This window comes from Cavia porcellus, unplaced genomic scaffold (assembly GCF_034190915.1).
Source record: "Cavia porcellus strain 051 isolate PalLab524CR breed Dunkin Hartley unplaced genomic scaffold, mCavPor4.1 scaffold_17, whole genome shotgun sequence".
In the NCBI taxonomy this organism is placed as follows: domain Eukaryota; kingdom Metazoa; phylum Chordata; class Mammalia; order Rodentia; family Caviidae; genus Cavia; species Cavia porcellus.
Window position 1 is genome coordinate 26,944,290 of NW_026947500.1, and position 25,752 is coordinate 26,970,041.

The 25,752-nt window shown below is 49.5% G+C and overlaps 2 protein-coding genes across 2 annotated transcripts in view; one reads left to right on the top strand and one right to left on the bottom strand.

Annotated features, from left to right (window-relative positions):
• On the bottom strand, nt 1-13,811 carry Mrpl21 (mitochondrial ribosomal protein L21). The gene is made up of 7 exons (XM_063227665.1): nt 13,667-13,811; nt 11,759-11,816; nt 10,021-10,106; nt 7,310-7,473; nt 3,460-3,512; nt 2,866-2,969; nt 1-248 (listed from the first exon to the last, which is right to left on the bottom strand). The coding sequence occupies exons 1-7, from the start codon at nt 13,764-13,766 to the stop codon at nt 184-186; spliced, it is 630 nt and encodes a 209-aa protein (XP_063083735.1). The 5' UTR covers nt 13,767-13,811; the 3' UTR covers nt 1-183.
• Ighmbp2 (immunoglobulin mu DNA binding protein 2) overlaps nt 13,810-25,752 on the top strand; it is a 24,833-nt gene continuing 12,890 nt past the window's right edge. The window contains exons 1-7 of the mRNA XM_003468317.4: nt 13,810-13,967; nt 15,575-15,744; nt 18,485-18,677; nt 18,863-18,960; nt 20,082-20,245; nt 21,896-22,096; nt 23,322-23,469. Coding sequence (XP_003468365.3) covers nt 13,882-13,967; nt 15,575-15,744; nt 18,485-18,677; nt 18,863-18,960; nt 20,082-20,245; nt 21,896-22,096; nt 23,322-23,469 — 1,060 coding nt within the window. The 5' untranslated portion in view covers nt 13,810-13,881. The remainder of the gene's footprint in view (nt 13,968-15,574; nt 15,745-18,484; nt 18,678-18,862; nt 18,961-20,081; nt 20,246-21,895; nt 22,097-23,321; nt 23,470-25,752) is intronic.

Sequence of the window (25,752 nt, forward strand, 5' to 3'; positions counted from 1 at the left end):
TTGGAAAATAAGAATTTACTTTTGTTCCCCCAGACCTCTGCTACTGAGGAATGAACCCAGGGTCTTCACACTGACAGGGTGGGCTCAGACTTTCCATCTTCCCACCTTAGTCTCCCAGTGCAGGGGTCACCGGCATGTGCGGTCGTGCCCAGCTATTTTTTCTTCTTAGTGTTGGCTCGGTGATCACTGCAAACACGGAGCGATCTCAATGGTGTTAATCCGGAGGACAGTCTGGGGGTGCACAATAACTGAAAAGAAAGAAAACTCGGTCACGGGCCTGACAGCTCCGGTCCGCTGTGAATACACTATAGCCAGGGCTGATACCTGGCGCTGCTGGCCGAGTCCAGAGACCTTGCCTTGGCGCCAGCTTGCTGACAGTGCAGTCCCCACCCAGACAACACAGTCCCCTTCCAGTGTCCCTCATCCCATGTCACCAAGGTATGCACTGCTTACCTGGCTCACTGGTTCTACACCTCTGGAGGCTGAAAGGCCAGTGGCCTCCATGCAAGGTGCCCAGTCCTGTCCATGCTCACTTACGCCTCTGGGTTTCGACGGGCAGGAGCTGAGCGCTTACTCCAAAGCCCTCTGGGAAAGCCGAGGACAGGAAAGGGTCCTGCCCCCAGCCTGAGCTGTTCCTTGTGGGGTCCATGTAACCACACCTCACTGCTAGTGGCCAGTTGGTGACAACTGTTGGAACCTAGAGCTGAGTGACACAAATCACCAGGGACAGGATTCTGCAGCTGCTTCATGGCCCGAGGTCCTGCCTAAGACACTGCTGCTTTGTGGGTAACTGGTGTCTTATGCAGGCCTCTGGGAGGACATTCCTCATGTGCTTTGCTGCTCTGGGGGCAATGCCAGGTGTCTGACATTGGGGCATGGCAGGGTGGCATGTGGCAGGTCAAGGACAATGGGGAAAGTGAGGCCAGACCCATCAGTGAGCCCTCCACGATGAGACAGGGAGTAGGGCTGTTTGTCCCGACTGAGGCCCTGGATGCAGCTGCCCCTCTGATGAGCCACCTTGCTCCCTCCTGCCAGAAGCCAGCACTTACTGTCTCCCACCCCCACCAGTACTTCTCAAATTGCAGGCACCAGGGGCACCAGCTCCAAGCATGGCATCACCTCACCACAGCTCTGACCATCAGAGGATCCTGAGTGAGCCTGGGCCGGCCACCAACCTGCCTGTACCTTGGGCCTGTTCCCCTCACTGACCTGTCACTCGGCCTCCATCTGTGCACCCAATGTGTGTAGCCCCCCAGGACTGAGGCCTGCCTGCCCTGAGGAGGCAGCCTCCTGGGCTCCTCCCCCTCTGCAGCTGGGCTCACTGCCCGTCACCTGTGGGACTGTGGGGTGCTGCTCCTCCCCTCCCTCTAGGTCTGCACTGGGCCCTCCTTCAGGCCCCTCCTACAGCACCCAGGTGCCTCCGGCTGCGCCCTGTGTGTGGCCCACTGAATGCTGTTGGCCTTGGGCTTCTGCCCAGGGGCGACTCCCCACACTGGCCCTGTGGCCTCCTCTGCTTCCGCTTCCTCCAGCCTCTGACCAAAGGCCCCACTAGTCCATTTTGGCACCACTGATGGTCTGGGCCCGTACCCTCCTGCCCCCCTGTCTGTAAGCCCCCTCAGAGGGCGCTACGCTTGGCTGCCTCCACCCACTGCATTCTGCCTGTTGTTATTCCTGGAACTCAGTGCAGGCTGGGATGGAGCCCAGAGAGGGGACCTGCCCAGCAGGCACAAGGCTCTGAGATGACAACAGTCATGCAGGAAGATTCCATGTAACATCTGTAAGGTTAAATGGCACCGGACTGCCTGTCACCTGACTAGGAAATGAGGGCTCATCGGCTGCGTTCCTCAGGTTCCTGTTCCACTGCTGCCCTGCAGAGGTCACCACAGCCAAGGACTCTGGGCTTAATCGGCTCCCTTTGAGACAGCTATTATGCATGGACACATATATGTGTGTGTGCTCAAAAGTGTAGGGTCTGCTTATCATTAAGCTTTGTTTTTTTCCTTTTTGCAGTACTGAAGTTTGACCCCAGGACCCTTGCACTGAGCTGCATCTCATCGTTTTTTAAGACAGGGTCCCACTAAGTTGCCTAGGCTGGCCTCAAACTTGAGATCCTCCTGCCTCAGTCTTCCTAGTAATGTTGGGGGCACTATTAGGCAAGAACAATATGAGCTACACCCCAATCCAGGCATCTGGCACTGTTATTTATATCTAGGTCCCCCTAGAATCAGAGCTTTTGATAGGTGACTGAATCATGGGACGCCATACCTGAATGTGCCATTAAGAGGCGGGGCTGGGGAAAGGGCAGCTCACTGCAGGGGTGACCTGGAAGGGTGCAGCTCCTTCCCTGCTCCCTTAGCCCTGCGCTTCCTGGCTCTGAGCAGAGAGCAGCTCTCCTCCACCATGCGCTTCTGCCAGATCCTCCTGCCCTGGAGCCAGTGGACTACAGATCACGGTAGTGGGCCAAAATGAACCTTTTCCCCCCACAGCTGTGGGTGTCAGGGCTCAGTCCTAGCAGCAAGGAAAGGGGACGAAGAGAGCCACCGCAACTGGCTTCACCTCTAAACTCTGTCAGACAGCACTGTCCTGGCTGCAGCTGTGGCATGGGGCAGCCCCCCTCTGCTGTGCCGGACACTGCTCCCCTGAGAGCATCCCGGCTGATGGTCTGGTCCGGTCCTGTGTGTGTGTGTGGTCTGAATCACTTCACTTCCTGTCATGGCCCGAGGCTGCCGATGCCTGTATTCCTCTAGTGGGGGCCTGCACGCCGTGCTGAGTCACAGCAATCTCTGCAGGGACTGGCAGTCCAGGCAGGAGCCCCACCAGGGACCCCTGCAGTACAGGACACAGGACCCACAGCCTCTCACTCACTTTTTTTCTTCTTGTAGTTTTTCCTCTTCTTAAATTTCATGTTGACTTTGGGCCATGATTCTGTCTTCTCAATGACTGTGGCTTCGACTCGAACAAGATCCTTTCTGGAAGTAAGAAAGAGAAACAATGATCAATCTTCTTATTTTCCAATTTCCTTTACTTTTTTCCAGTGCTGGAGACTGAACTCAGGCAGTCTGGCATTCTAGGTAAGCACTTCACAACTGTGCTAGACCTGGTCTAGTAATGGCTTGCTAAAATTCCTGCAAGGATTCTTAAAATGAACTTTTTTGCTGATTATACAGTACAAACAATATGTCCTCATTGTAAATATTTTGAAAATTATAAAAAAGTGCAACAAAGAATGGTTCTTTGCCAAAAAATTCTTAAAGGCTGTAACACAGTAAATTAGCACAGACCAAAGGTCTGGACTGCTTGACTCCTCGCAGGACACTCAATATCCACCACTGTAACGCAGGACACCCTGGTGCTCAGTGCCGGTCGGGAATGTGTACGTCTGCCCTCCGCCCGCCCAACCGCACCGCTGCAGCCTGCACATCCCGGCCCTGATAATCCTGGCATCCGGCGATGCATTACCCAAGGAGTGGCTTGCCAAGAAGTGTGAAGTTGTCCGCGCCGACCAGCAGCACCTGAAAAACACACAAGGGGTGTTTCATCAATGGCTCATTACTAGAGTTACATACCAGCCACCAAGACCAGGGAGTGAGGTGAGCACACCTCAAGGTCTCCTGGTTGCCTGAGTGTCACACACTGTGGCGGGGGGCTGATCTGCCATGTAAGGACTTATTCAGCATTGAAGAGGGGGGGTCCCGCCAACAGGAGAGGGGGCTATCTTATGCAAATACCCAGGCCCTCAGAGGAAGGATAAGTATGTTTTGATCCTGGATGCTACAGTTGTGCAGCTAGAATTACTACTTCTGATTTAAATTGTACTTTACTAAAAAAAAAAAAAAAAAAAAAAAGCTCAAAAAACAAAACCCTCTCTTCATACTGGTAATTGAACTCGGGGCCTTCCTGAGCTATAACCCCATTCTGATTTTTAAAAAACTTATTGAAGCATAACATGCACAAAGAAAATCAGTAAATCCTACTATGGCGTCTTTGGAAGAGCTCTCAGTACGGCCAACAGTGCAAAGATACAGGTCCAGCTGTGTGGCTTGTTTTTGGGGGTGGGGGTGGCACTGGGGATTGAACCCAGACCTCCTGCAGACCAGCCCGTGCTCTACCTTCACTGTCCCTTTTAAAACAGATTTAAAGACTGGGTCTTGCTAACTCATCCAGGCTGGCTTCAAACTTGTGATTTTCCTGCCTCAGGTTTCCACACAGGGTTACACGCATGTACTATGCCATGCCTGGCAACTGTATTTGTTCATTCATCCATCTACCCACCCACCCATCTATCTATGATCTATCCACCCATCCATACATCCACCCACCCATCCACCCACCCATCCACCCACCTATCCACTCACATCCATCCATCCATCCATCCACCCACCCATCCATTCACCTATCCATCCACCCACTCACCCATCCATTCACCCACTCATCCATCCATCCATCCATTTATTCATTTATTTTTTTTTAGACAGGGTCTCACTGTGCAGTTCAGGCTGGCCTTCAACTCACTATGCAGCATAGCCTGGCCTCAAACTTACAGCGATCCTGCCTCGCCCTCCCGAGCGCTGGGATCATAGGGTGTGTCACTAGGCCCAGCTTGTATTTTTTTTTTTTTTGTCTTTTTCCTTTTTATCGGTACCAGGGATCGAACTCCCGACTCCTTGCTTGCAAGACAGGTGCTTATCCGCTGAGCTAAATCCCCAGCCCCCCAGCTTGTATTTTTTCAATGACTGAATTCCATGCAAGCAGGCAAACATTCGGAGCCAGGGCACACTGCAGTGCTAACTGCTTCCACAGTGGTTGGTAAGACTGTCTCAACATAAAAAGCGCTGGGGGTGTTGCCAGGGGAGAGCACTTGCTCAGCATGCGTGAGGTCCCGAGTTCCATCTTCAGAACTGCAAACACCAGCATCAGCACCAGCAACAAACCGAATGTTATGGCCAAGATGCAGACATTTGTGTGCTGCAAGTGCGGTAATAACGCTTTCCTTAGGGGTCAGGAGACTTCCTCACACTTTACTGGGAAGAAAAAATCCAGTTCCACTAAACTGAACTGTGTAAAGAACATCAAGGAACAAGGCATATTAGCTAGGAAGAGTAATTATTTGGGGGGGACAAGGATGGGGATAGAACCCAGGTCTTCAGGCACACTAGGCCAAAGTACATCTATAAATAGATACATTAGAGTTAATTTGAGCATGAAATATTTTATACTTCACGATTTCCTTAAGTTATACAAAAATGTACATTAGGTGAGACATTCTATAATTTTTAATGGAAATGTTTTAAAATACAGTACCCTTGGGTTTGTGTTTAAGATTGAACCACAGACTCAACCAAGTGTGGAATGAAAGTATTTGGAAAAAACAAAAGAAAACAAAAACAAAACAACAAAACAAAACTTCAACCATACTTGTTCAACCAACAAGTCTTTTATTCTCAGAACACAGTACCATGACTACTTACACAGCACTTAGCTGTTAGGAGCTGGGGATCCCTGGGGCATGTGAAGACGTGTGTGGGTGCTATGCAAATGCTATACCATCTTACAGAGGGAACTGTGGGCATCCTGGGGTCCTGGAAACCATCTCCTCTCAGATACATACTGAGAAGAGGCCATAATGTCTTTTTTTTTTTTTTTTTTTCTGCTTTTTTCCGGTACTGGGGATTGAACTCACGACTGCCTGCTTGCAAGGCAGGTGCATAATGTCTTTTGAAAAATCTTCACAGGCAAACTCAGTCCCCAAGGTGAATATACTCATTATGTATAGCAGACATGTACAAACACAAAATCAAAAAGTAAAAGAGAAAAATGCACTTCTGTGTCCCACTAATTTTGCTGGTTTTTTGGTGCTGGAGACCTAGGGTCTTGAGCACGCCATGCACGTACCCTTCCACTGATCCACACCCCCAGTCTGAGCATGTTCATTTCTTCAGCTCTGTTATGGTTTGTTTAAATGTCCCCCTAAAGCTCCATGCAGTCATGGAGGCAGCTGAATCTACCCCTTGTGATTGGTTTGTTGCCTGGTGCTGGGATTGGGGGTGTGAGTGCTGCACCCGCCACGGCAGGTGTTGGCATCCAATATACGGGAAGGTAGGAGCTGTGCATTCTCTCTTTGCCCCTTTCCTTTTGTGGCTTCTGGTATCTACTGCACCTGCCATGTTGCCCCTTAGCCACACCACCTTATCTTGGAGCCAGCTAAGTATGGACTGAAATCTTCAAAAACTCTGAGCTAAATAAACCTTTTCTTTCCTTATTTTGAGTGTCAGTTAGTTTGTCTCAGCAACGAGAAGAAAAGTAACCAAGATAAGGTCTCAAATAAGGACTAGGCATCATGGTACATGCCTGTAATCTTGGTACTCTGGAGGCTGAAAAAGGAGGTTTTCAAGTTTTTGGGTTTTTTTGATACTGGGGATCGAACTCACAACCTCACACTTGCCAGGCAAGCCTCTTATGCCACTGGGCTAAATCCCCAGCCTGAGAATTTCAAGTTTGTGGCTGGCCTGAGACACACAGTAAGGCAATGAATGGTCAATTCAGGGGTCTACGTCTGACTGCAGTACCCGCCAACACAAATAAATTTTTTTAAAAGTGGGAAGAATTATATATATTGCTTTTTCTTTTGAGACAGGGTGTCACTATGCAGGCAGGCTGGCCTTGAACTCACTTTGTAGCCCAGGCTGGTCTCAAACTTGCAATGATCCCCCTGCTTCAGCTTCCTGACCACTGAGATTATAGACGTGCCATCGTTCCCAGCTACACTGCTTTTATAATCTGTCCTAGAAAAACTGCAGGGGCCATTATAATGTTATAAATAAATAAAGGCAAAAATTAAACAGGCCTCCAAACACAGCATCAGATTTCTAGCTGAAGGCCAGGGCTGGTCAGCTAACCTGAGACCAGCAGCTCTGCATGGCTGGTGAGCACCTGGGAAAAGCCCCAAGCTGCCCCCACAGATTAACCAGTGCAGCTGTAAATCCGATGCAGGAGCAGTGTTTTACCAGGAACTTCCTGCCTTCCCTTCCTCATCTGGGAGCTCACTATACCCGTGACCGAACAATGTACTGTGGGAACTGACACATCTACAGGCAAAGCCACGGACCTATTTTCATCCTCAGAGAAACTGCTGTTCCCTTCCAAGAGCCGATCTGCGGGCCCAGCTACCGTCTGTCCTTGAAGAGCAGCCTGTCCCCAGCCAGGCAGCCTCAACTGGAGTTGGGGACACCTCCTTGGTGATAGAGGGGGAGTGGAGCCCCTTGTTTGGTTGCTGGGCCCCTGTGTGGACACAGACATGTGACAGCCTTACCTTCTCCAGCCGGATCCTCTCTCCACACATGACGTCTAATTCATTTTCAATTAGGATCAGGTCTTCGGCGGTCACTTTCCACTGGTGGCTGGCGAAGTGCACCACGGCAAAGAGCCGGCCGTACTGGCCCGAGGCGATCAGCTCGTTCACCTTCTTTACAACCTCTGCGAGGGAAGCGGGTGGCAGTCGGCCAGGCGAAATGGCACTGCCACCTCACCCTAGCCCTTTGGCTGCCCCGCTGCAGGGCTCCAGCCTCCGCAGCTCATGCACCCGGCATGGGTCAGGCTATCCTCTCAGGGACAGTGGCAGCCAGGCATGTGGGGCTTGACAGACGGCAGCCCCGTCAGCCTTCAGAGCAAGCCCAAATCACCTTGTGGGACCTCCTGGCCTAAGCATTCAGTGTGCCTGGCTTTTTCCTACAGCGCTGGGGGAAGAGCCCCCCCACTCAGCTAATGATGTTGGTTACTAATAAGGAGCCAGCAGGTTGGAAGTGCACACCCTGAGGGATGGGCAGAGACACCCCAGCACCCAGCCTTATATCCTGATGACCTCAGGCGGATGCTCTTGTACGGTCTCCCACACGGCGCCCACATGGAGCCTTCTCTGCTTCTGTCATCACTGCCTCCTTTGGGTCTCAGCTCCTTCTATCCAGCACCCTTTGCTCTGAACAGGCACCCTCTGTGCACCAAACCTCGGCCTGGCCTGGGGCCTGGCATACATGAGGGACCCCACAGTTCCCGCCAGGAAATGGAGTCAGAGCCAGAAACCACAGTGGACCGTGAGGGCCCAACTCCTAAAACACAGCTGGCTGCCCATGTCCCTGGGTTCTGCGCCACAGGTCCAACCACCGTCAGACTGAAGGTACCAGATTCATGAATACACTGTGCCCGTGTTGAGCATGTGACAGACATTTTCTTGTCATTATCCTCTAAACAGTACAGGAGAACAGCTATTATACAGCATGTCCATTATATTAGCAATCTAGAGATGATTTCAAGGCTTTAGGAGGATGCATATAGGTTATTTGCAAATACTTTGGTTTTTAAAATGTTTCTTTCTTTCTTTTGTTTTGCAGTACTGGGATCGAACCACAGGGGCTCATGCATGGTAGGCAAGCACTCTACAACTGATCTATCCCAAATTACTTTTTTATTGAAAGAAAGGGGCTCACTAAACTATTCAAGCTGGGCTTGAACTTGTGATCCTCTTGCCCACCCTCCTGAGTGGCTGGGTTACAGGTGTGCACCACTGTGCTCAGCTACTTAGCCATTCTGTGCACCTGCTTGAGTTTGAGCACCTGCTGATTTTGTATCCTGATTTTGCATCAGCAATTCCTGGTGCCATCCTCCATGGGTACTGTGTATCTTGAACAATATCTGAAACAGTTTCTTAATACTAGAAGATCCTATTCCCTAGTGTGGAATTCCAGATTTCTGGGAAAAGTGAGCTCCTGGCTCTCCCACGTGGCAGTGGTGGCCAAACACTGCCCCTCCTCCTCACACGGCTCCAGGTCTGACGATTTTCAGCACCAGAACACTTCTCCAGGGTCGTGGGCAGGGCTGTTTCCTCCACTAGCAAGTTCCACAATCTGCCTGACAGGCCAAGCTCTGTCTCTGAGCAGCATGCCCACCCACCAACAAGGGGAGAGGAGATGGGTGGAGCCCTACCTGTCCCACCCCATCACCACCTACTCTTTGCATTTTAACTGTTGGTGTTACAATATGAAATGCTGGATAGGCTGAGGGGGAAAAAGGAACCCTTCTCCACTGTTGGTGGGAATGCAGACTGGTGTAACCACTGTGGGAATCAGTGTGGAGATTCCTCAAAAAACTAGAACTAGAGGTCCCATTTGACCCAGCTATTCCCCTTCTGGGCATCTTCCCAAAAGAATTAAAAACATCATACCACAGTGATATATGTGCACCCATATTTATAGCATCATAATTTGTAATAGCTAGATCTTGGAAACAACCTAAGTGCCCATTGAGTGAGAAATGGATAAAACAGATGTGGTATTTCTATATAATGGAGTAACAGTCTTAAAGGATACACTGGACACTTTTATAGGTAAATGGATGCACCTTGAGACCATACTCATAAGTGAAATAAATCAGACATACATATGTAAACATTGTATTCTCTCCCTAGTGTGAGAAGCTAAAAGAAACAACATATATGTGTGTGTGTGTGTGTGTGTGTATATGTGTGTAGTTAAGATATTTACACTACTGATTTCGAAGGATTTGTACTGATACTGTTCAGACAATTGAATGCAGATGTCCTGTGCTCTGGGTGAATGATTTGGGGATGACAGTGTACACTGTATGTACCATTGTTGCTCCCTGGTTGGTGCAATTTGCAATTTTGTTTTCTCTTTTTTTTTCCTCTTTGAAAAAAACTGGATTTGAAAATAAACAAAAGTGGCTAAAATTAATTAATTGACTAATTAATTTGGTGCTGGGCTAAAGATACAGCTCAGTGGCACAACACCTGCCTGGCATGCATGAGATTATGAGTTTGATCCCCAGAACCAAAAAAAAAAAAAGTTTTTGGTGTTTACTGAATAAATGAACACAGGGGTTTACACAATACTATACCGCCCAGCACCCAGGAAGATGCAGTCCTGTCGTGTGGGAGTCACTGCCAAGGCGGCTGGCTGCAGCAGGGTGCAGGTGGCACCCTCTTGTCACCACTCCCTGAAAAGTCTTTACCTGTGTGGTGTCTGGTCTCCTCAGCTGGGTCTGGCAGAACGATTTCTGGCCAAGGTGGCGAACTCAGGGATGTTTTAGGAACATATCTGTAAAACAAAAAACACGTCATAAACACATGTCACATGCATGTGAAAGACAGTCCAAAGTCCCTAAGACATAGTTTGCACTAAGTGTCTGAAGGGAAAGGTCTGAGGCCCAGCTCAGACTCTGTGTGTCCAGCACACCTGCCAGGATGCTGCCTTACAGCCGAGGTGAGCCGTCCTCACATACCCAGAACAGGCCTGGTACTGGGGGATGCGGCGTGAGTGTGTGCGTATGTGTGTGCAGTGGGGGCTTGGGGCTGCTAGGGTGAGGGGCTGGGGCAAAGCCGCAGCTGGCTCTTTAGACCTGGCCTTCCTTTGGTGTCGTCCTGGGGGCATATGATGCCCTAGAACTGCAATGCATTCCAAGACGAGAAGCTAAATGGCTACTAGTAATAGGTGCTCTCGGCACCATGTGGCACCTCCCATGCCTGAGGCTGGGCCGTGTGTGGCGCTCACAGGCATGCAGATGTGCGCTGCCACACCTGTGTAATGAACAGCCCTCTCCTACCCTGCTGGGCTTGAGAGCCCCTAAGAACATAAAGGTCCGCTGCCCAGCAGTGACGATGAGAGACAGTGAGGCCAGAAGGCCCAGCTGACATCTCTGTCCCATGTACTGAACTGTCTCCTTGACTGGGTGCCACAAGGCCCCAGTGAAGACCACAGAAACAACCATGCAAAGAACCTGGGAGAATGGCGCCTGGCGGAGAGCTGGGGCCTTCTCACTTGGGAAATGAGAAAAAGGTCACAGGATTTCTGCTTACTTTCACACTCAGTTTTTCAACTTCTCTTTTTTGAAGCAAAGAGCTTCTTATGCCCCCAGCGCTTAGACTCCTGGTGTAGCCACAATTTTTTTGCTGGAGCTGTATACCAGGTCCTAAACTCAGCTCATTTACTTACTGCTTTTGCAGTGCTGGGGACTGAACCTAGGGCCTGCTTGCTGGACAGGAGGTCCACCCACCAAACCATCTGCCCGGCCCTTGTGGCCTTTAAACATCTGCCTTTGCTGAATTCTTACCAGGCGGCCATACTGCCTCGCCTGGCAGGGGCTGAGCGAGGGCCGTGCCGGGCTGGGTGGCCTTGGCCGCCTGCTTCTTCCTACTGGTGGTGTTTTGTCCAATGCACTTCCTGCAGTTTATATTAAAAATTACTGTTTGAAATTTTAACAACGCATATGCTCTTTTGAATCATACAAGTTTTCCCTAGAGATTCTTGCAACTCAGGCTGCTTGGTCTGAAATTCTGAATTCAGACCTAAAGCTGTCTGTGATGAGAGCTGGGGATGTAGGCCAGGAACACATTTCTGTTTAGTTTTGCCTATACTTAAGGGTCTGAGAAAAATACTGTCAAAGAGCTGTAAGAAAATTTAAACATCTTCAAACTCCCAAATGCAGAGCCAGGCATGGTGGTGTACATCTGTAATTCTAGCTACTCAGGAGCCTGAGGCAGGAGACCGCAAGTTTGTGGGCAAGTTAGAGAGACCTTGTCTCAAAATAAAAAATAAAAAGGCTGGAGGAATAGCTTGGTGGTTGAGTACCCCGGGCCTGACCCCCAGTACTGTAAAGCAAAACAGAACACACAAAACTCAAATATGGGAAGTTTTAGATTAAGATAGCTCTACAGATGAAAAGAGTCACCAAACCCACATTTTGATATTACCCAGGCGAAAATGAAGCGCTCTGCGAACTGAACCTTTGAGCAGCAGACCAGAGGGAAGCTGAGGGAAGAGAGAAACATGGTCATTACTACCACAAAATGCAGACTGTTTCTCCTGATGGTGACATGCAAAGTCTGTTAGATGGCTTGCTTAATAAAAATCCAGGCGAACGGAACAAAAGAAAAGCTTTACTTAGAGTCACTGGTTGTGTGTGTCAGGGTTGTGTACACATCATCCAACAGTGTCTACAGCCAGAGCCACCCCACACATTCCCTCAGGACCACAAGCACGCACTAGGTCCAGACCCTGTTAGTGGTGTCCGAGTGTGGGTACAGCATGCAAGACAACCTAGAGAGCCCTGCCCTCATGTTATCAGGAGTGAGCCATCCCTGTAGCGAGCTGGTCTCCCTGACCAACAGCTTATGGCAGAAGCCATGGTAGAAATCTTCCAGGACTAGGTTTTGAAAGACTGCAACTTCCATTTTGGCTACATTCCTTCTGATCTGGCTGTCAGCACTGCCGTAGTATGAACAGCCCTATACACAGCCCCGTGTGGTGAGGAACTGGGTCATGGGCAGCCCCATGGGTGAGCTTACAGGTTGGTTCTCAGTCCTTGTGGAGCCTCGAGGTGACCATAGCCCCAGCTGACCTGCTCAACTACAATCTAATGAGAGACCTGAGCCAGAAGTGTCTAGCATGACCCTCAGAAAAGGTGTGCGTGGGCTAAGAAATGGTTGTTGTCTTAATCTGCTAAATTTTGGGGCAATTGGTTATGTAGCAGTAGATAACTACCATAGAGACAAAAAAAGTCCCTATTCTACTGAGAAAGGCTCAGAGAGAAAATGCATAGTACACAGGTGAAAACAGCAAAACGCAGATTTCCCAATAATTACTGTTTTTATGAAAAGTTGAGCTGTAATTTCTCTACTAGGAAACTCATCGTTTTAAAGCTCACTCTTTAGCAGTTAGTTCCCATTCTATCTCTGTGGCTGGCCTCTCCTTTCCTTCTCCAAAGCCTGCAACTTAGCCCCTAGGCTCCACCTCTAACTATGGTGATTTCCCTGATGACTGTGTTATCAGACGGGTCCTTTTTATGCTGGTGACTTCTGAGTTTATTCTCCAGCCTGGACTCCATTCCTGGCCCTCCCCATCACCTATGCGCCATTGTCACTTCTGTCTGTTGAGTGTTGCACACTAAACAAAGGCCTAGATCCGTTCCCACACATGCTTTTCCCACGCTCCTCCCCATCATGCTTGATGCCAAATCTGATTACCTGCACCTCAGGCCCCAAACTGCCATCACTTACGATTACTCTCTTTCACACTCCTACTGGCGACCTATCAGCAAACCTGGTGGCTCTCCCTTCAGGGAGCCCAGAAGCTAATCACTGATTTAAGAAAGGCCATCACCTTTTCTCACCTGGATTAAGACAAATACCCTGCTCTCGCCCTCATCTTCTTGCCTCACACAGCAGCTAATGATTCTGTCGCAGCTTAGGTCAGATCGTGCTACTATCCTGCGGGAATGACGCAGGCACCGCTTCACTCAGTGAAATCACCACGACCTTACAGAGGCCTGCGGGGCGGGGCCGCACGGACGGAACTACGGGGACGCACATTGGGTGCGGAGATGCAGAGCTTTCAGCAGTGTAAGGCTGAGGTCCTGGAGTGTTTCAACAGAGGCTTCATCTGATGCCTTAGAAAGGCTTCATTCACTCACCATTCACTGAGCACCTGCTACGTGTAAAACACCCGCCCAGGGGTGAGAATACACCAGCAGTAAATATAAAACAAAAACCCTGCTTTTAGTGAACCTAACGTTCTGGTGGTTGGACGTAGACAAACACGTGGCGGGCGGCTGGGAAACCGCTCTTCTCACTTCTTCCCGTTACCGACTGCCCTGCTCTCACCTGTGCCGGGCACCGACGGTGTCAAGATGCTGCGGCTGCAAGCACACACCAGCCGCCCCAAGGTGCCCCATAGGGCCGAGGATGCTGCGGCCGCCGCCATCTTCCCGAACCGGAAGCGGAAGCAACACGAACCTTGTGCGTCGGCGTCGCGTACCGACGGGAGCGCGGGAGCACCGGGAACACTGGTCCGCCAGACACACGGCTCTGCAGCTGGGATGGCTTCGGCTGCTGTGGAGACCTTCGTGGCCAAGCACTTGTACCTGCTGGAACTCGAGAGGGACGCGGAGGTGGAGGAGCGCAGGTATGCGCTGCCGCGGGCGCCTTCCTCTCGGGGGCCGTCATTCCGAAGGGTGTCCGCTCTCCAGTCCTGCTACATGGTCACCTGCAAGACTGCAGCTCACCGCCTGTGGGCAGCTGGTTCTGATGAGGCCAGGAAGCGTCTGCTCTCTGCCTTCGACCCGAAACCCTGCTCGGATCTTCACCCCCGGGTGCCAGGCTTTCCCAGCCAGGTGCCCGCAGTGTTCAGGCCCTCTCCCTTAATCACCAGGCACTTGCGCCTGCCTACTCACTGCCAGACCCCGGCAAGACGAGTGAGGTACAGGGGCTGCCGTTGACAAGGTCGAGTGGAGGCCGGGTCTGAGCAGAGAGAGTGCCTGGCGCCGCACCGGTGCCAGCTGAGGGAACGTGGGGGAGAACTTGCTCCTTGGAGCAGTCGGGAGGGCTTCCTAGAGCAGGTGGTGCCTGACCTCAGCCTGAGAGAGGTAGTTTAGCCTGTGGACTGGTGGGCAACATTTCCTCAAGGAAACAAGAGATCGAGACAGCTGGGCTTGTTTCTGGTGACTATCCATTGACCTGGAGCAAGAAGAGCTGGCACTTCATGCTTTAGTTGTATTAATGCTTTTCAACCTCTTTGGCTGCCCTACAAAGTAGGTCACTGTCTTATTTCCTGTCTAAAGAGAGACCGAGAGAACAGGAGCTAAGAAACTTGCCCGGGGGGCTGGGGATTTAGCTCAGCGGCATAAGCACCTGCCTTGCAAGCAGGCGGTCGTGAGTTCAATCCCTGGTACCGATAAAAATGAAAAAGACAAAAAAAAAAGGAAGAAAGAAACTTGCCCGAGGTAACACAAGTGGTCAGGATTTGAATTTAGGCGGACTCCCGACTCAGCCATTGATTGTTTGAGAGGCTTTTGAAGAAGACAGTAAAAGATTTGCCATCACCTGGACCTTAGTAGAACCCCAGCCCCTGTGTTTGTGACTGTGCAGGCGCCTTAGCCTTATTTTATCTGCAAAAAATCAGGTGATTCCCACCCCAAAGGTTTGCTCTGAAAATGAAATAATCAGTCTGAGTCCTGTGCTCAGCACAGTGCCAAGGGGGCAGAGAAGCCCCTGAGTCTTGGTCTACTTGCTTATCTATTTCTGACCATGAAGAATAGGTAGGGCAGGGCCAGGCTGAGAAGGGCCTTGCTGAGGAGCTGGTGCCCTATTCTGAGCAAAACAAGATTAAGTAGAGAGGGAAGTAACTAGATTGGCTACTTATTTGTTAATTTATTTATTTGTGACAAAGTTCACTACGAAGTCCAGGCTGGCCTTGAACTCACTATGTAGCCCAGGCTGGCCTCAAACCACAGTGATTCTCCTGTCTCAGCCTCCTGAGTGCTGGAATTACAGGCATGCACCACCATGCCCAGCTAGATTGGCATTTTAGGAGGACTTTCAGACTGCTGTTGCTGGCAGTTAGGCTGTGTTTAGGCCAGGTGAACAGTGTCCAGGATGAGAGGCAGAGGAGTCAGGGTCTAAGGGGACTGTGAGGACTTGGCCACAGATCCTCACCTTTCTTCCCCAGTTTCCTTTCCTGTGTGGGTAGAGGAAGGTAGAAATCCTGAGGTATCAGTCCTGGGTGTCTTCCAGGTCCTGGCAGGAGAACATCTCTCTGAAGGAGCTGCAGAGCCGGGGCGTGTGTTTGCTGAAGCTGCAAGTGTCCAGCCAGCGCACGGGGCTGTACGGACGGCTGCTGGTCACCTTCGAGCCCAGGAGATGTGGGCCTGTGGCAGTGCTTCCCAGCAACAGCTTCACTTCCGGTGTGTGTATTTTCCACTGTCATCCGTTGGACATTGCTGGGGATTGTGCTGTGCTGAAGGCTGGATGGCAGGCCCATTGGGAGAGTAAAGCATGGCGCTGGAGGCCTCTTCCTAAGAAGTCCAGAAATATGTAGGCCATTTGGTTGTTCAGATCAAAGCTGTCCAGAAGTGGGAGCTCGAGCTGTGTGGGGTTATAGAACACTTGGCATGAGTGGCTGTTGCGGGTATAAAATACACACTTGATTTTGAAGATTTAGTTAACAAAACAGTTGCTAGTATCACAAGTGTGATTTTTTTTTTTCCTCCTTGATTTTGCAGTATCTTGAGTTAAACCCAGGGCTCAGACATGGTAGGCATGTGCTCTAGTGCTGAGCTACATCCCAGTCCTTTTAAAATTTTTATTTTTGAGGCAAGGCCTTGCTAACGTTGCCCAGGCTGGCCATGAACTTGTGATCTTTCTGCTTCAGCCTCCTGAGTAGCTGAGATTTGGGGTATATGCCACTACCCTTAGCTCATGAATCATTTTTGAATACTGTTGAAGTGATAATATTTTTCACATGTTGGGTAGGTAAAATTATGACTGAAAAGAATTTGCGTGGTTCTTTTAACTCTGTGTGACTCCCAGAAAAATGAAAATTGCAGGCAACTCTCATTATATTTCTATATAAACTGACAGACTGAGCACACAGTATGTGCAGCTCTGGATCTCAAATGTTTCTTTGTCGAGCATCCTTTGACTAAGCTCACATCAACCCTATTGGAAAAAAGGGAGAGAGAGAGAAAGTGAGTGTGTGGGCATGCTGTTTGGGGTGAACCCAGGGCCTTGAACATGCAGAGAGAGCACTGTGCCCCTGAGCTACACCCTTAGCCCAAAAGCAGCTTCTGGACCACACACACATTTGGGATGCTGTGTGGCTGCCTAGGGCCAGCAATGTTGCCCATGCTGTCCTTTTCACAGTACAAGTCTCTGCCTTGTTGGTGGCGATGGAGTTTTTGATTTCCTGTTTGGTGTAGCAGCTTCTTGCCAGCAATCACTGGGATTCTGGCTGAACTTGGAGCAAACGAAGTGAGAGAGGGGTGAAGTAACGAGGGGAAGCTGCTGGCGGGAGTCTGATCTAACCTTGGGCTCTGAGGCCTTCTTGTCATGTGAGCTGGAGTCAGTGTCTCCCTTTCCCGAGGCCGGGTACAGTAGCACCTGTGGCGTCACTGTCAGCATGAATCCACAGGAGGCGGGCACATTCTGGAGATGCCCAGGTGACGTACACACTCGTGTGGCTAGCACTGTGCAGTGAGGAACCCACAGGACCAATGAGCGGTGGGGAAACAGGAAGTCAGGGGAGGCAGCCCTGGTGTGGGAAGGCAGCAGCCCGAAACTTTACTGATTTTTTTTTTTTTTTTGGTACCAGGAATTAAAATCAGAGTCTCACTTTTAGCAGGCAGGTGCTGTGTGCTGAGCCACATTCCGGGCCCACATCTGAAATTTTGATCCATTCAGGGGCTTGATTATCGGTCCATCTTCTGGGTGCAGTCTTCGGTCTCAGCAGACCGGCATAAACCCGGAGATGCCATGTGTTTCCATCTTTGCCTTTTGTACCCAGGCCTGGGTCAGGTCGCAGGATCCGCTGCCCACCCACCAGGACCATGGTTGCCGTATACTGTTGGTCTTTGTGAAGCTGGATCAAGAGGTGGGGCAGGGGAGCCAAGGTGCAGGTGAGACTTGCTGCATGGATTGCAGAGCAGGGGTGTACATAGATGTGCAGCCCTGGCTTCTATCTCGGCGTGGCTCAGGAGTCAGGTGGCAGGACAGGAACGTGGTGGTGGTTGTGATGTGAAGCCTGGCTGCACAGCCCGAGGAGGATGCCCAAGGAGGATGCCCAAGGAGGATGCCAGGGCTTAATGTCTTGCCTTTTCTTGGTTCTGCCGTCTTCTGGTTGGGTTTCCTGTCAGACGCAGCATGGGGGCAGTGTTGGTCCTACTCACTCTCAACTTTCTCTCTAGCTGGGAGGGAGAGATGCCCGGAAAAAATCTCATTGCAATTCAGGCTCTGATTTGGCCACATGCTCATCCCTCAACCCACACTGTGGCCACGGGCTGGAGAGCGTGGATTGGCCAAGGCATGGTCAGGGGAAGCCCTCTAGACTCCCCTCGTGGGGGGTGACAGTGCAACTGTCACAAGCAGAAGGGAGTGCGGGCGTGTCCCCTGTTCAGATGCTTGTTGCTGCCTGGAGTTGTTCTCCCTTGGGCTCCTGGCCTTGCTTCCTTCAGTGTCCACCCTGCTGTACCCCCTCCCAAGGGGCCCTTCTCACTAGAGCTTTGGAAAATAGCATGTTGTCCCTACCTGTGTCATTGCTCCTTGGAGCCCTTGGCACCGAGCTCTGGCAGATGGTGACATTTGTTGTTTCTCTCCTTCCTAATCTCAAGGCCAGGTGGGTTTTATTCATGTCCTTGAAGCGGCGAGTTTACTGTCTTTCTTATTTTGACCAGTTCATGGACCTCAGGTGGATTTGCACATGTGATCTAGTGGTCACTATTTTGTCTTATGCCTACTGGTTTCGTGGACTATGGAAAGTAACAGGACGGCCTGGACGTAACAGGACGTTACCAGTTCAGTGGTAGTGAGGCCCTGGGCTTGCCCCTCAGCACTGTAAAAAAGAAAAAAACCCCGAACAAACAAAAAACAAAACCAACCTAGAATGAATCTTTTTCAGTGTTTTATGGAACTGGGCTTTGGGTTTTGCAGGTGATATCGTGGGTCTGTATGACACTGCTAACGAAGGCAGGCAGCTGGCCACTGGGATCCTGACCCGCATCACCCAGAAATCCGTCTCAGTGGCCTTTGATGAGTCCCATGACTTCCAGTTGACATTGGACCGGGAGAACTTCTACAGACTCTTAAAGCTTGCCAATGACGTTACTTACAAGCGCCTGAAGAAGTAAGTGTGTGTGGCTGGGGTCAGACGGGACGCTTTCCTTAAACGTAAACCCTTGGCTCCCTCTGCACAAGAGAATGACACCTTTCCTGCTCAGCAAAAGATCTTGCACTGTCGTGTGACCCTGTAAGATGGTGACCCTGAACTGCTAGCCACCTGCCCCTCACTATGGCTTTCTCCCCTCACAGAGCCCTGGTTACCCTGAAGAAGTACCATTCGGGGCCCGCGTCCTCGCTCATCGAGGTCCTCTTCGGTGGATCTGACCCCAGCCCTGCCCAGGAAATACGTGAGAACTTCTAGATTTTTAATTTTTTTTTTTTTTAGTAGAAATTATCAAGAACAATGTGACCTTGAGCTGTTTTGGCAAGAGTCTGAAAAGGTACAATGAGAAAGACACTGACTTTTGTCTCTGGATACATGTCTGAGTGCCTTCCTGCTGGTGTTTGTGTGTATTTTTGTAGCATTTTTTCCTACAGCATTTTTTATGACACCTGGCTGTCACACTCCAGTGCGGAGTCAGTGTTCAGCATGCTGCTTTGAGCGCTTTTCAGTGGTTATTGTTTTGTAAATACTCATTTTCTCTCTGTTTTCCTGAGGATCTTGTGAAAGCACTCACATTACAGTAATCTCTTTGCCAAGTATTGGTTTGCAGGGCTACTGTGAGCTGGAACCTGAGTTAGAACCGTGTTTCAGGACAGTGGCGTGTATTGGGTGTAGCTGCCGTCCAGGGAAAAGCATGCAGTGTGGAGTAGCAGGACGTGGCTGGGAACTTCGGGTTCCCTGCACATTTGTCCCCCTAATCCTGCTCTTAGGACTGTTACCCACCGGCTTTGGTCTCCCGTGTCTGGATTAGCGCCTTTTGCTGCTGAGCTCAGTGTCTCCTTCGTGGGTGTCTCTGTGGAGCAGGCGCGTGACAATGCCTGCTCTCTACAGAGCATCGTGGCCATGCTGTTTGTCATTCCCGTATTTCATGATCCAAATAGAAAGGCCCTGGAATTTCTAGTTGTCATTTTATGGGCACTTAAAAGGGACAAAATGGTTCCAAGAGACAGTTCTTTCATCTAGAGGATGTGCTGGCAAGCTTTTTCCGTAAAGGGACAGGTTGTAAATATTTAGCCTTTGGGGACATAGAGTCTGTTTGCAGCTCTTCCCTTCCGAAGCAGCCAGACAATGTGGAACCCGAACGGGCCTGGCTGTGTTCTGGTACAACCTAGGAAAAAGGGCAGCAGACGTTTGGCTGTTCGTTGACCACTGTTCCAGAAGTCTTCTGAAGACAGAGCAGGCTGGCTCTGTCCTGGGGAGGCCCAGCATGCTCTGTGTGCTCCGCTTATTTCCGTCTGTGCCTCCCCTATGGGGAGAAAGCAGGTGACAAAATGCAAGGGTCTAATGCTGGCGCTTTTCCTGCAGCCCCACTAAAGTTCTACAACACTGCCTTGGATGCCTCTCAGAAAGAAGCAGTTTCCTTTGCCCTGTCCCAGAAAGAACTCGCCATCATCCATGGACCTCCTGGCACTGGGAAAACCACGACCGTGGTGGAAGTTATTCTGCAAGCTGTGAAGCAAGGCTTAAAGGTGGGCGGCAGATGCTACTTCATCGACCCTACGGGCTGCTATCTGTAGTATCCATTGGGTACCCCATAGCATCCCAGCTGCAGGTGAGGTGGGTTTGGTTACAGACCCGGCGGGTGTTTGTAGATGAGTGTGCAGCCAGGTGCTTTTTGATTTCCACTAGTCCCATGAGGCCTGGGAGCTGTGTGAGGTCCTCTGTCTGAGCACGTGAGAGGGAGAAGTTACGTAAGCCTTTGTTGAGGACTGAGGCCTGCCTGGGCTTATTGCCCCCTGCCCACGGGTCTCCTGCTCGGTGTTCAGGCCCAGGCTGGGGCCGTGGCTTTTGCCAGGGCCCGATCTGCCCTCTGGCGAGCCCTGCCCCTGGGTGAGGAAGAGGGTGGAGCCGCAGTTCACCGGGTAGCCTGCTTAGTGACACAGTTCACATGTGTGGTGCAGATTGCTGACCTAAGATGGGGATTTTAACATTCTGCATTTTTTCAACTTTTATTTTTCTTAATATGTTTTCAATATTCAGTAACAGTTACTTCCCCGCAGGGAGTCGGTTCATGTACGCATACATGTTAATTCTTTTTACATCCCCTGGCCCCATCTCTTGGGCCTCTTCCCAGAACATTTTGCATTGTTGTCTGCTTACATTTGTAATGGTTGAGGAAAGATCTGTGCTCATTGGCGTCAGTGCAAGGCATTATAGATCTGAGCATATGGGAACTTTAAAGATGAGAACTGTGGGTTCACTGAGGGTCTGAGTTGTGACATGTGGCGATGGTAGGCTGTACCCCGCCTAGTGCTGTGCACAAGTCCGCTCATTACCCCTGATGGAAGCTGCGTGTGCTGGGACCGCAGGCCTTCCCAGTTCACGGCAGAGGAGACCAAGAAACAGGCCCAGGTGCTCAGCAGTGAGTGGCAGAGGCAGGGGCTGATTATGCAGAGCCCTGGAAACCTGTCGCTCATTGAAAAGCTTTGTCCGAGTGTTTTCCACTAGGGAGTGTCCTTTTGGCTGTTTGAAAATTTGCAAGAAAAGATGTGTTACAGCCAGCAAGCAGATTTGATACTTTAGTCAGGTGTTTCCTCTGTCTGTGCACAGAGTGCAACAGGTCGCACTTGTTTAAGAATTTATGTGTCCAGCTGCCTGTGACTACGTCAGTGGGCTGGTGGCAGCAAGCAGGAAGAGGTCCAGGATACACAGGGACTTTCCCTTCTGCTATTGCATCTTCTTCTTGGCAGTGGGACTGCAGTTCTGGGAATGATCTGGAGCTCAGCAGAGAGATGCCCCTCATTTGTTCTTATCAGATGACAGTGCAGTTTGATTAGTGAGATGAGAGGATCCCCAGCTCCCGACTATTTTGAGGCACTTGACTCTTCTGGGTCTTCTGTCCAGTTCCACGTCATAGCTTGTTTTGGTGCTTTGGTGACTAAGAGGCTTTGAAGATAGAAGTTCTGTTTGTGCAGGTGTGGTGTGGGTGTGCGGTGATGTATGTCTCTGGGCTGTCCCCACTCTGCAAATGCTGTCTTTTTACCCTGGAACACTGACATCCGTGCACGCTCTGCCCTTTCTCTTTACCTTTAAAAGCTCTCTGTTTAGCGTAGTGTAAACTTAGGTGGTGCAGTTAGGAAGGAAGTTACTAAACCCTAACTTGAGCTTGTGTTTCCCAGGTTCTGTGCTGCGCTCCCTCTAACGTTGCCGTGGACAATCTGGTGGAGCGGCTGGCTCTGCGCAAGCTGCGGATTCTGCGCCTTGGCCACCCTGCCCGCCTCCTGGAACCCATTCAGCAGCATTCCCTGGATGCAGTTTTAGCTCGAAGTGACAGCGCCCAGATTGTCGCAGACATCAGAAAGGACATCGATCAGATCTTTGTAGGTATCACAGAGCTGTTGTCCGCAAGGCTTATATTTTCTGGTCTACAGTCTTTAAAGAAGAAATGGTGTCTGTATTCCTCTTCTTCCACGATTGAATAATGAAAAACCAGTGAACTGTCATTTGGCAAGGGACGGCTCATTCTTGGTAGAGAGCTGTATTCAGCATTTTGTAGAGACTCAGCTGCTTTAAAGTACTTGAGTATTGGTGAGGAATAATATTGGCAAGAGGGGAAAAGCAGCCTGGAGAGAGAGATTTGAAACACGAGCCCCTTCCCACATCCTTTGGGGCCACTTCACACTGTTCTTGTGGAGGGAGATGGCAGTAGCTGCCGAACCGGGCAGAAGTTCAGGGTGCAGTGGTGTCTCCCATGTTGCCTAGTGCTTTTGAACCCTCGGGTCCTGTAGATTACAGATTTGCCCTCATAAACTGTCCTCACAACGGAGTGGTGACAGCAGTGGGGATACTGGGAGTCCCTCCTCCCTTGGCCTGCGACATGAAGGCTTCCCAGTATGCACAGCTCTGGGTGCCAGCTGGGGGTAGGAGATGGCACCAAGGAGAAACACATGCAGGAACATGCAGTGCTACTATCTGCTTGGTCACGAGTATGGACAATTTCATTTTCTCCTTCCTGTTCAAATCATTGCTCTTTAGGATTTTCTTATAAATTAGATACAATAAAATAACTTCCCCTCACTCCTGCAAAAACCCCACCCTCCAAAGCAGAAATCAGAAGTAAAAGGCTGCATATCTTCCTGGGGTATAAAAGTAAACTGGGGGTTAGGGAAACCTTTTATGGATGGGGACATTTAATTTCTAGGGATGTGTGGAATGATTGTGGAGGTGTCCTGTCCATAGCTTGTGAGCTCTTGCAACCCAGATCCTGGGATCCAGTGGTCCTCCCCAGGAGTGCAGGTGGCCCTGCGGGGCAGGCGGGTCCCAGCCTGGCTTCATCTGGCTTCGGTTAAAACCCTGACTCTGCTCCGGACTGGGTACTCCCTTTCCGGCTGGCCCTGTGCAGGTGACTTGACTGTGAGGCATTGGGATGTGACATGCTTAGTCACGTGCCCCCGTGGCTCCTTCCAGAAAGATCTTTGGATTTTTAGTGCTTTTCAGGAGCTTATTGAACTGGACCAACTGAGGTTAATAAACAGTACTCTCTGAATATACAAGAATTACAAAACTGTGTTAGAAGAGTTATGACTTTCTTCATTCTCTTCTTAGGTGAAAAACAAAAAGACCCAGGAGAAGAAGGATAAAAGTAACTTTCGCAGTGAAATCAAGCAGTTGAGAAAAGAGCTCAAGGAGAGAGAAGAGGCAGCCATGGTGGAAAGCCTCACCGCGGCCAGCGTGGTCCTCGCAACAAACACAGGTGAGCGGTGACCCCACCTGCCGGCGTGGCCTTGAACAGGGCATATGTGTGTGTGTGTGTGTGTGTGTCGGGGAGGGGCTTCTTTAGCAAACACTATTCGGGTCATCTCTCCGTGGGTAAACTTGTGTAGTTTAAGAAATTTGTCCTTCTCTACGTGGTTGAATTTAGAGACAGCAAGTTATTGGTGGTGCTCCTCTATGACCGTTTTAGCATCTGGGAATCTGTACAGACATAGTCAGCTCTCTTGTTCCTGATATTGGTGATTTGTTCTTTTTTTCCTCCTGATCTTCTGGCTAGAGGTTTTGTTATCAAAGAACCTGATGCTTTCTTTCTATTTTTCTTCTGTTTTCTATTTCATTCTATTTAATGATCTTTATTGTTTTTGTGTACTTACTTAGTTCTGATTTTCTCTTCTTTTTCTTGAGGTAGACACCGAGATCGTGAATTAGAGCCGTTCTTTTCTGGCACATAGCTCTGTGAATGGCCCCCTAAGTACTGCTTCTGTGGCTCCCCTAAGTTTTGGTGTTTTGTGTTTTTATTTTCATTTGTTTCAGAATGCTGATTTCCTTTTAGGCTTCTTTTTCTTTTCTTTCCTGAAATCTTGGTTGCTTTTTAAACGAACTGTTTGTTTTGTTTTGTTTTTTTGAGGCAGAGTCTCCTTCGTAGTTGAGGCTGACCTTGAATTCACTGTATAGATTATGCTGGACTCAAAATTATGGTGATGCCTCTGCCTCAGCCTCCAACATGCTGGGACTACAGGTGTACATCACTGATTTTTAGAATGTGTTGCATAGTTTCCGAATAGTTGGGGTTTGCCCAGATGTCATCCTGACCTCTTTATTTCCATGAATGTTCAGGCTTTCTATCATTTGAATCATTTCCTTGAGACTTATCTTAGGGTCCAGCAAATGGACACCTTTTGTGTGTGTCCATTTACACTGAAAAGAGCCTGCATCTTGGTATTGCTGGTGGGCTCTTTGTTATGTTGGTCAGATTGTGATTGGTTGTGTTAAGTTTTTTATATTCTTGTTGACTTTCTTTCCTGCTCCATTCCTGTTGAGAGAAGGGTGCTGAAGCCTTTTGATTATAAAGTATACTTTTATACTTTTTTTTCTACCAGTTTTTGCTTTAAATTGTTAGAAGCTTTTCTCTCAGGGACCTAAATGTTCACCAGTTTATCATTATGAAATGACTTTTATCCTTGGTAATGATATTTTTAAAATTTTACTTTGATAATAAAATAATATCCTGAATTTTTCTTTCTTTTTAATAATTGTAAAATTTTTATTATTACATGTCCACAGTTCATAATGATTACATTCATCATGGGGAGTTTTTGTTTTCGGGTTTTTTTTTTTAAACTATAGTTAGAAACACAAAATAGCCAGGTTTGGTGACACGTGACTGTAATCCCAGCACTGGTGAGGCTGAGGCAGGAGGATTGCTGCCAGTTCAAGTCCATCCTAGGCTACATAGTGAGACCCTATCTCAAAAACCAAAGCAAAACAAAGCAAAAAACCTCCCATAAATAAAATTTACCACCTTAATGCTATTTAAGGTAAAGGTATATTAACCACACACATTTTTATATAACAGATCTCTAGAGCAGATGTCTGTAACTAATTTGTTTTGTGGTGCAGCACCACAAATGGAACCTGTGTTAGTTGCTTTTTTCTTTTTTTGGTACCAGAAATTGGATGCAGGACCTCACACTTGCCAGGCAGACACTGTGCCACTAAGCAAAACCCTCAGCCCTGTGTTAGTTTCTTTTCTCATTTGCTGGGACAAAATACCCAACACTCAAAGTTAAAGGGTGACAGGTTTACTTAGCTCATAGTTTGTAGAGGTTTCAGTTCATAGTCAGCGGGCTCCAAAGCAGGGTGCCATGGCAGAGGGGTATTGCAGAGGAGAAACAGTCCATAGCAGGCAGAAGACAGCAAGAGCAAGCCAGCAACCCACAAGCAACAACAGCAGCTTCTTTCTGCCCCTTTTGTATTCTATCTAGGTTACCTAGCTTAGGGCAGGTGCCAACCAATCATGGGCTAATTTAGTAATCACAACCTTAATCCTAGCACGCTTGATCCTGGCATTGCACCATGAATCTTCCCAGCATAATGCTTTCCATCCAGCCACCTCTGCAAAGCCTCACCTATGAGTGCATGAGGCATTGGGGGACACCACAGCCATAACAGAACTCAAGGCTTTGTCCATGCTCTATGACTAAGCTACACCCCCAGCTCTTTCTATTATATTTTACTTTGTTTTTAGTTTTTTGAGCAGTGT

Coding starts and splice junctions, on each gene's coding strand:
- Mrpl21 (XM_063227665.1), bottom strand. CDS start 13,766: ATGGCGGCGGCCGCAGCATCCTCGGCCCTATGGGGCACCTTGGGGCGG. Junction 11,817..13,666: donor ACCGTCGGTGCCCGGCACAG/GTGAGAGCAGGG, acceptor CTCTTCCCTCAG/CTTCCCTCTGGTCTGCTGCT. Junction 3,513..7,309: donor AGAGGATCCGGCTGGAGAAG/GTAAGGCTGTCA, acceptor TGTGTTTTTCAG/GTGCTGCTGGTCGGCGCGGA.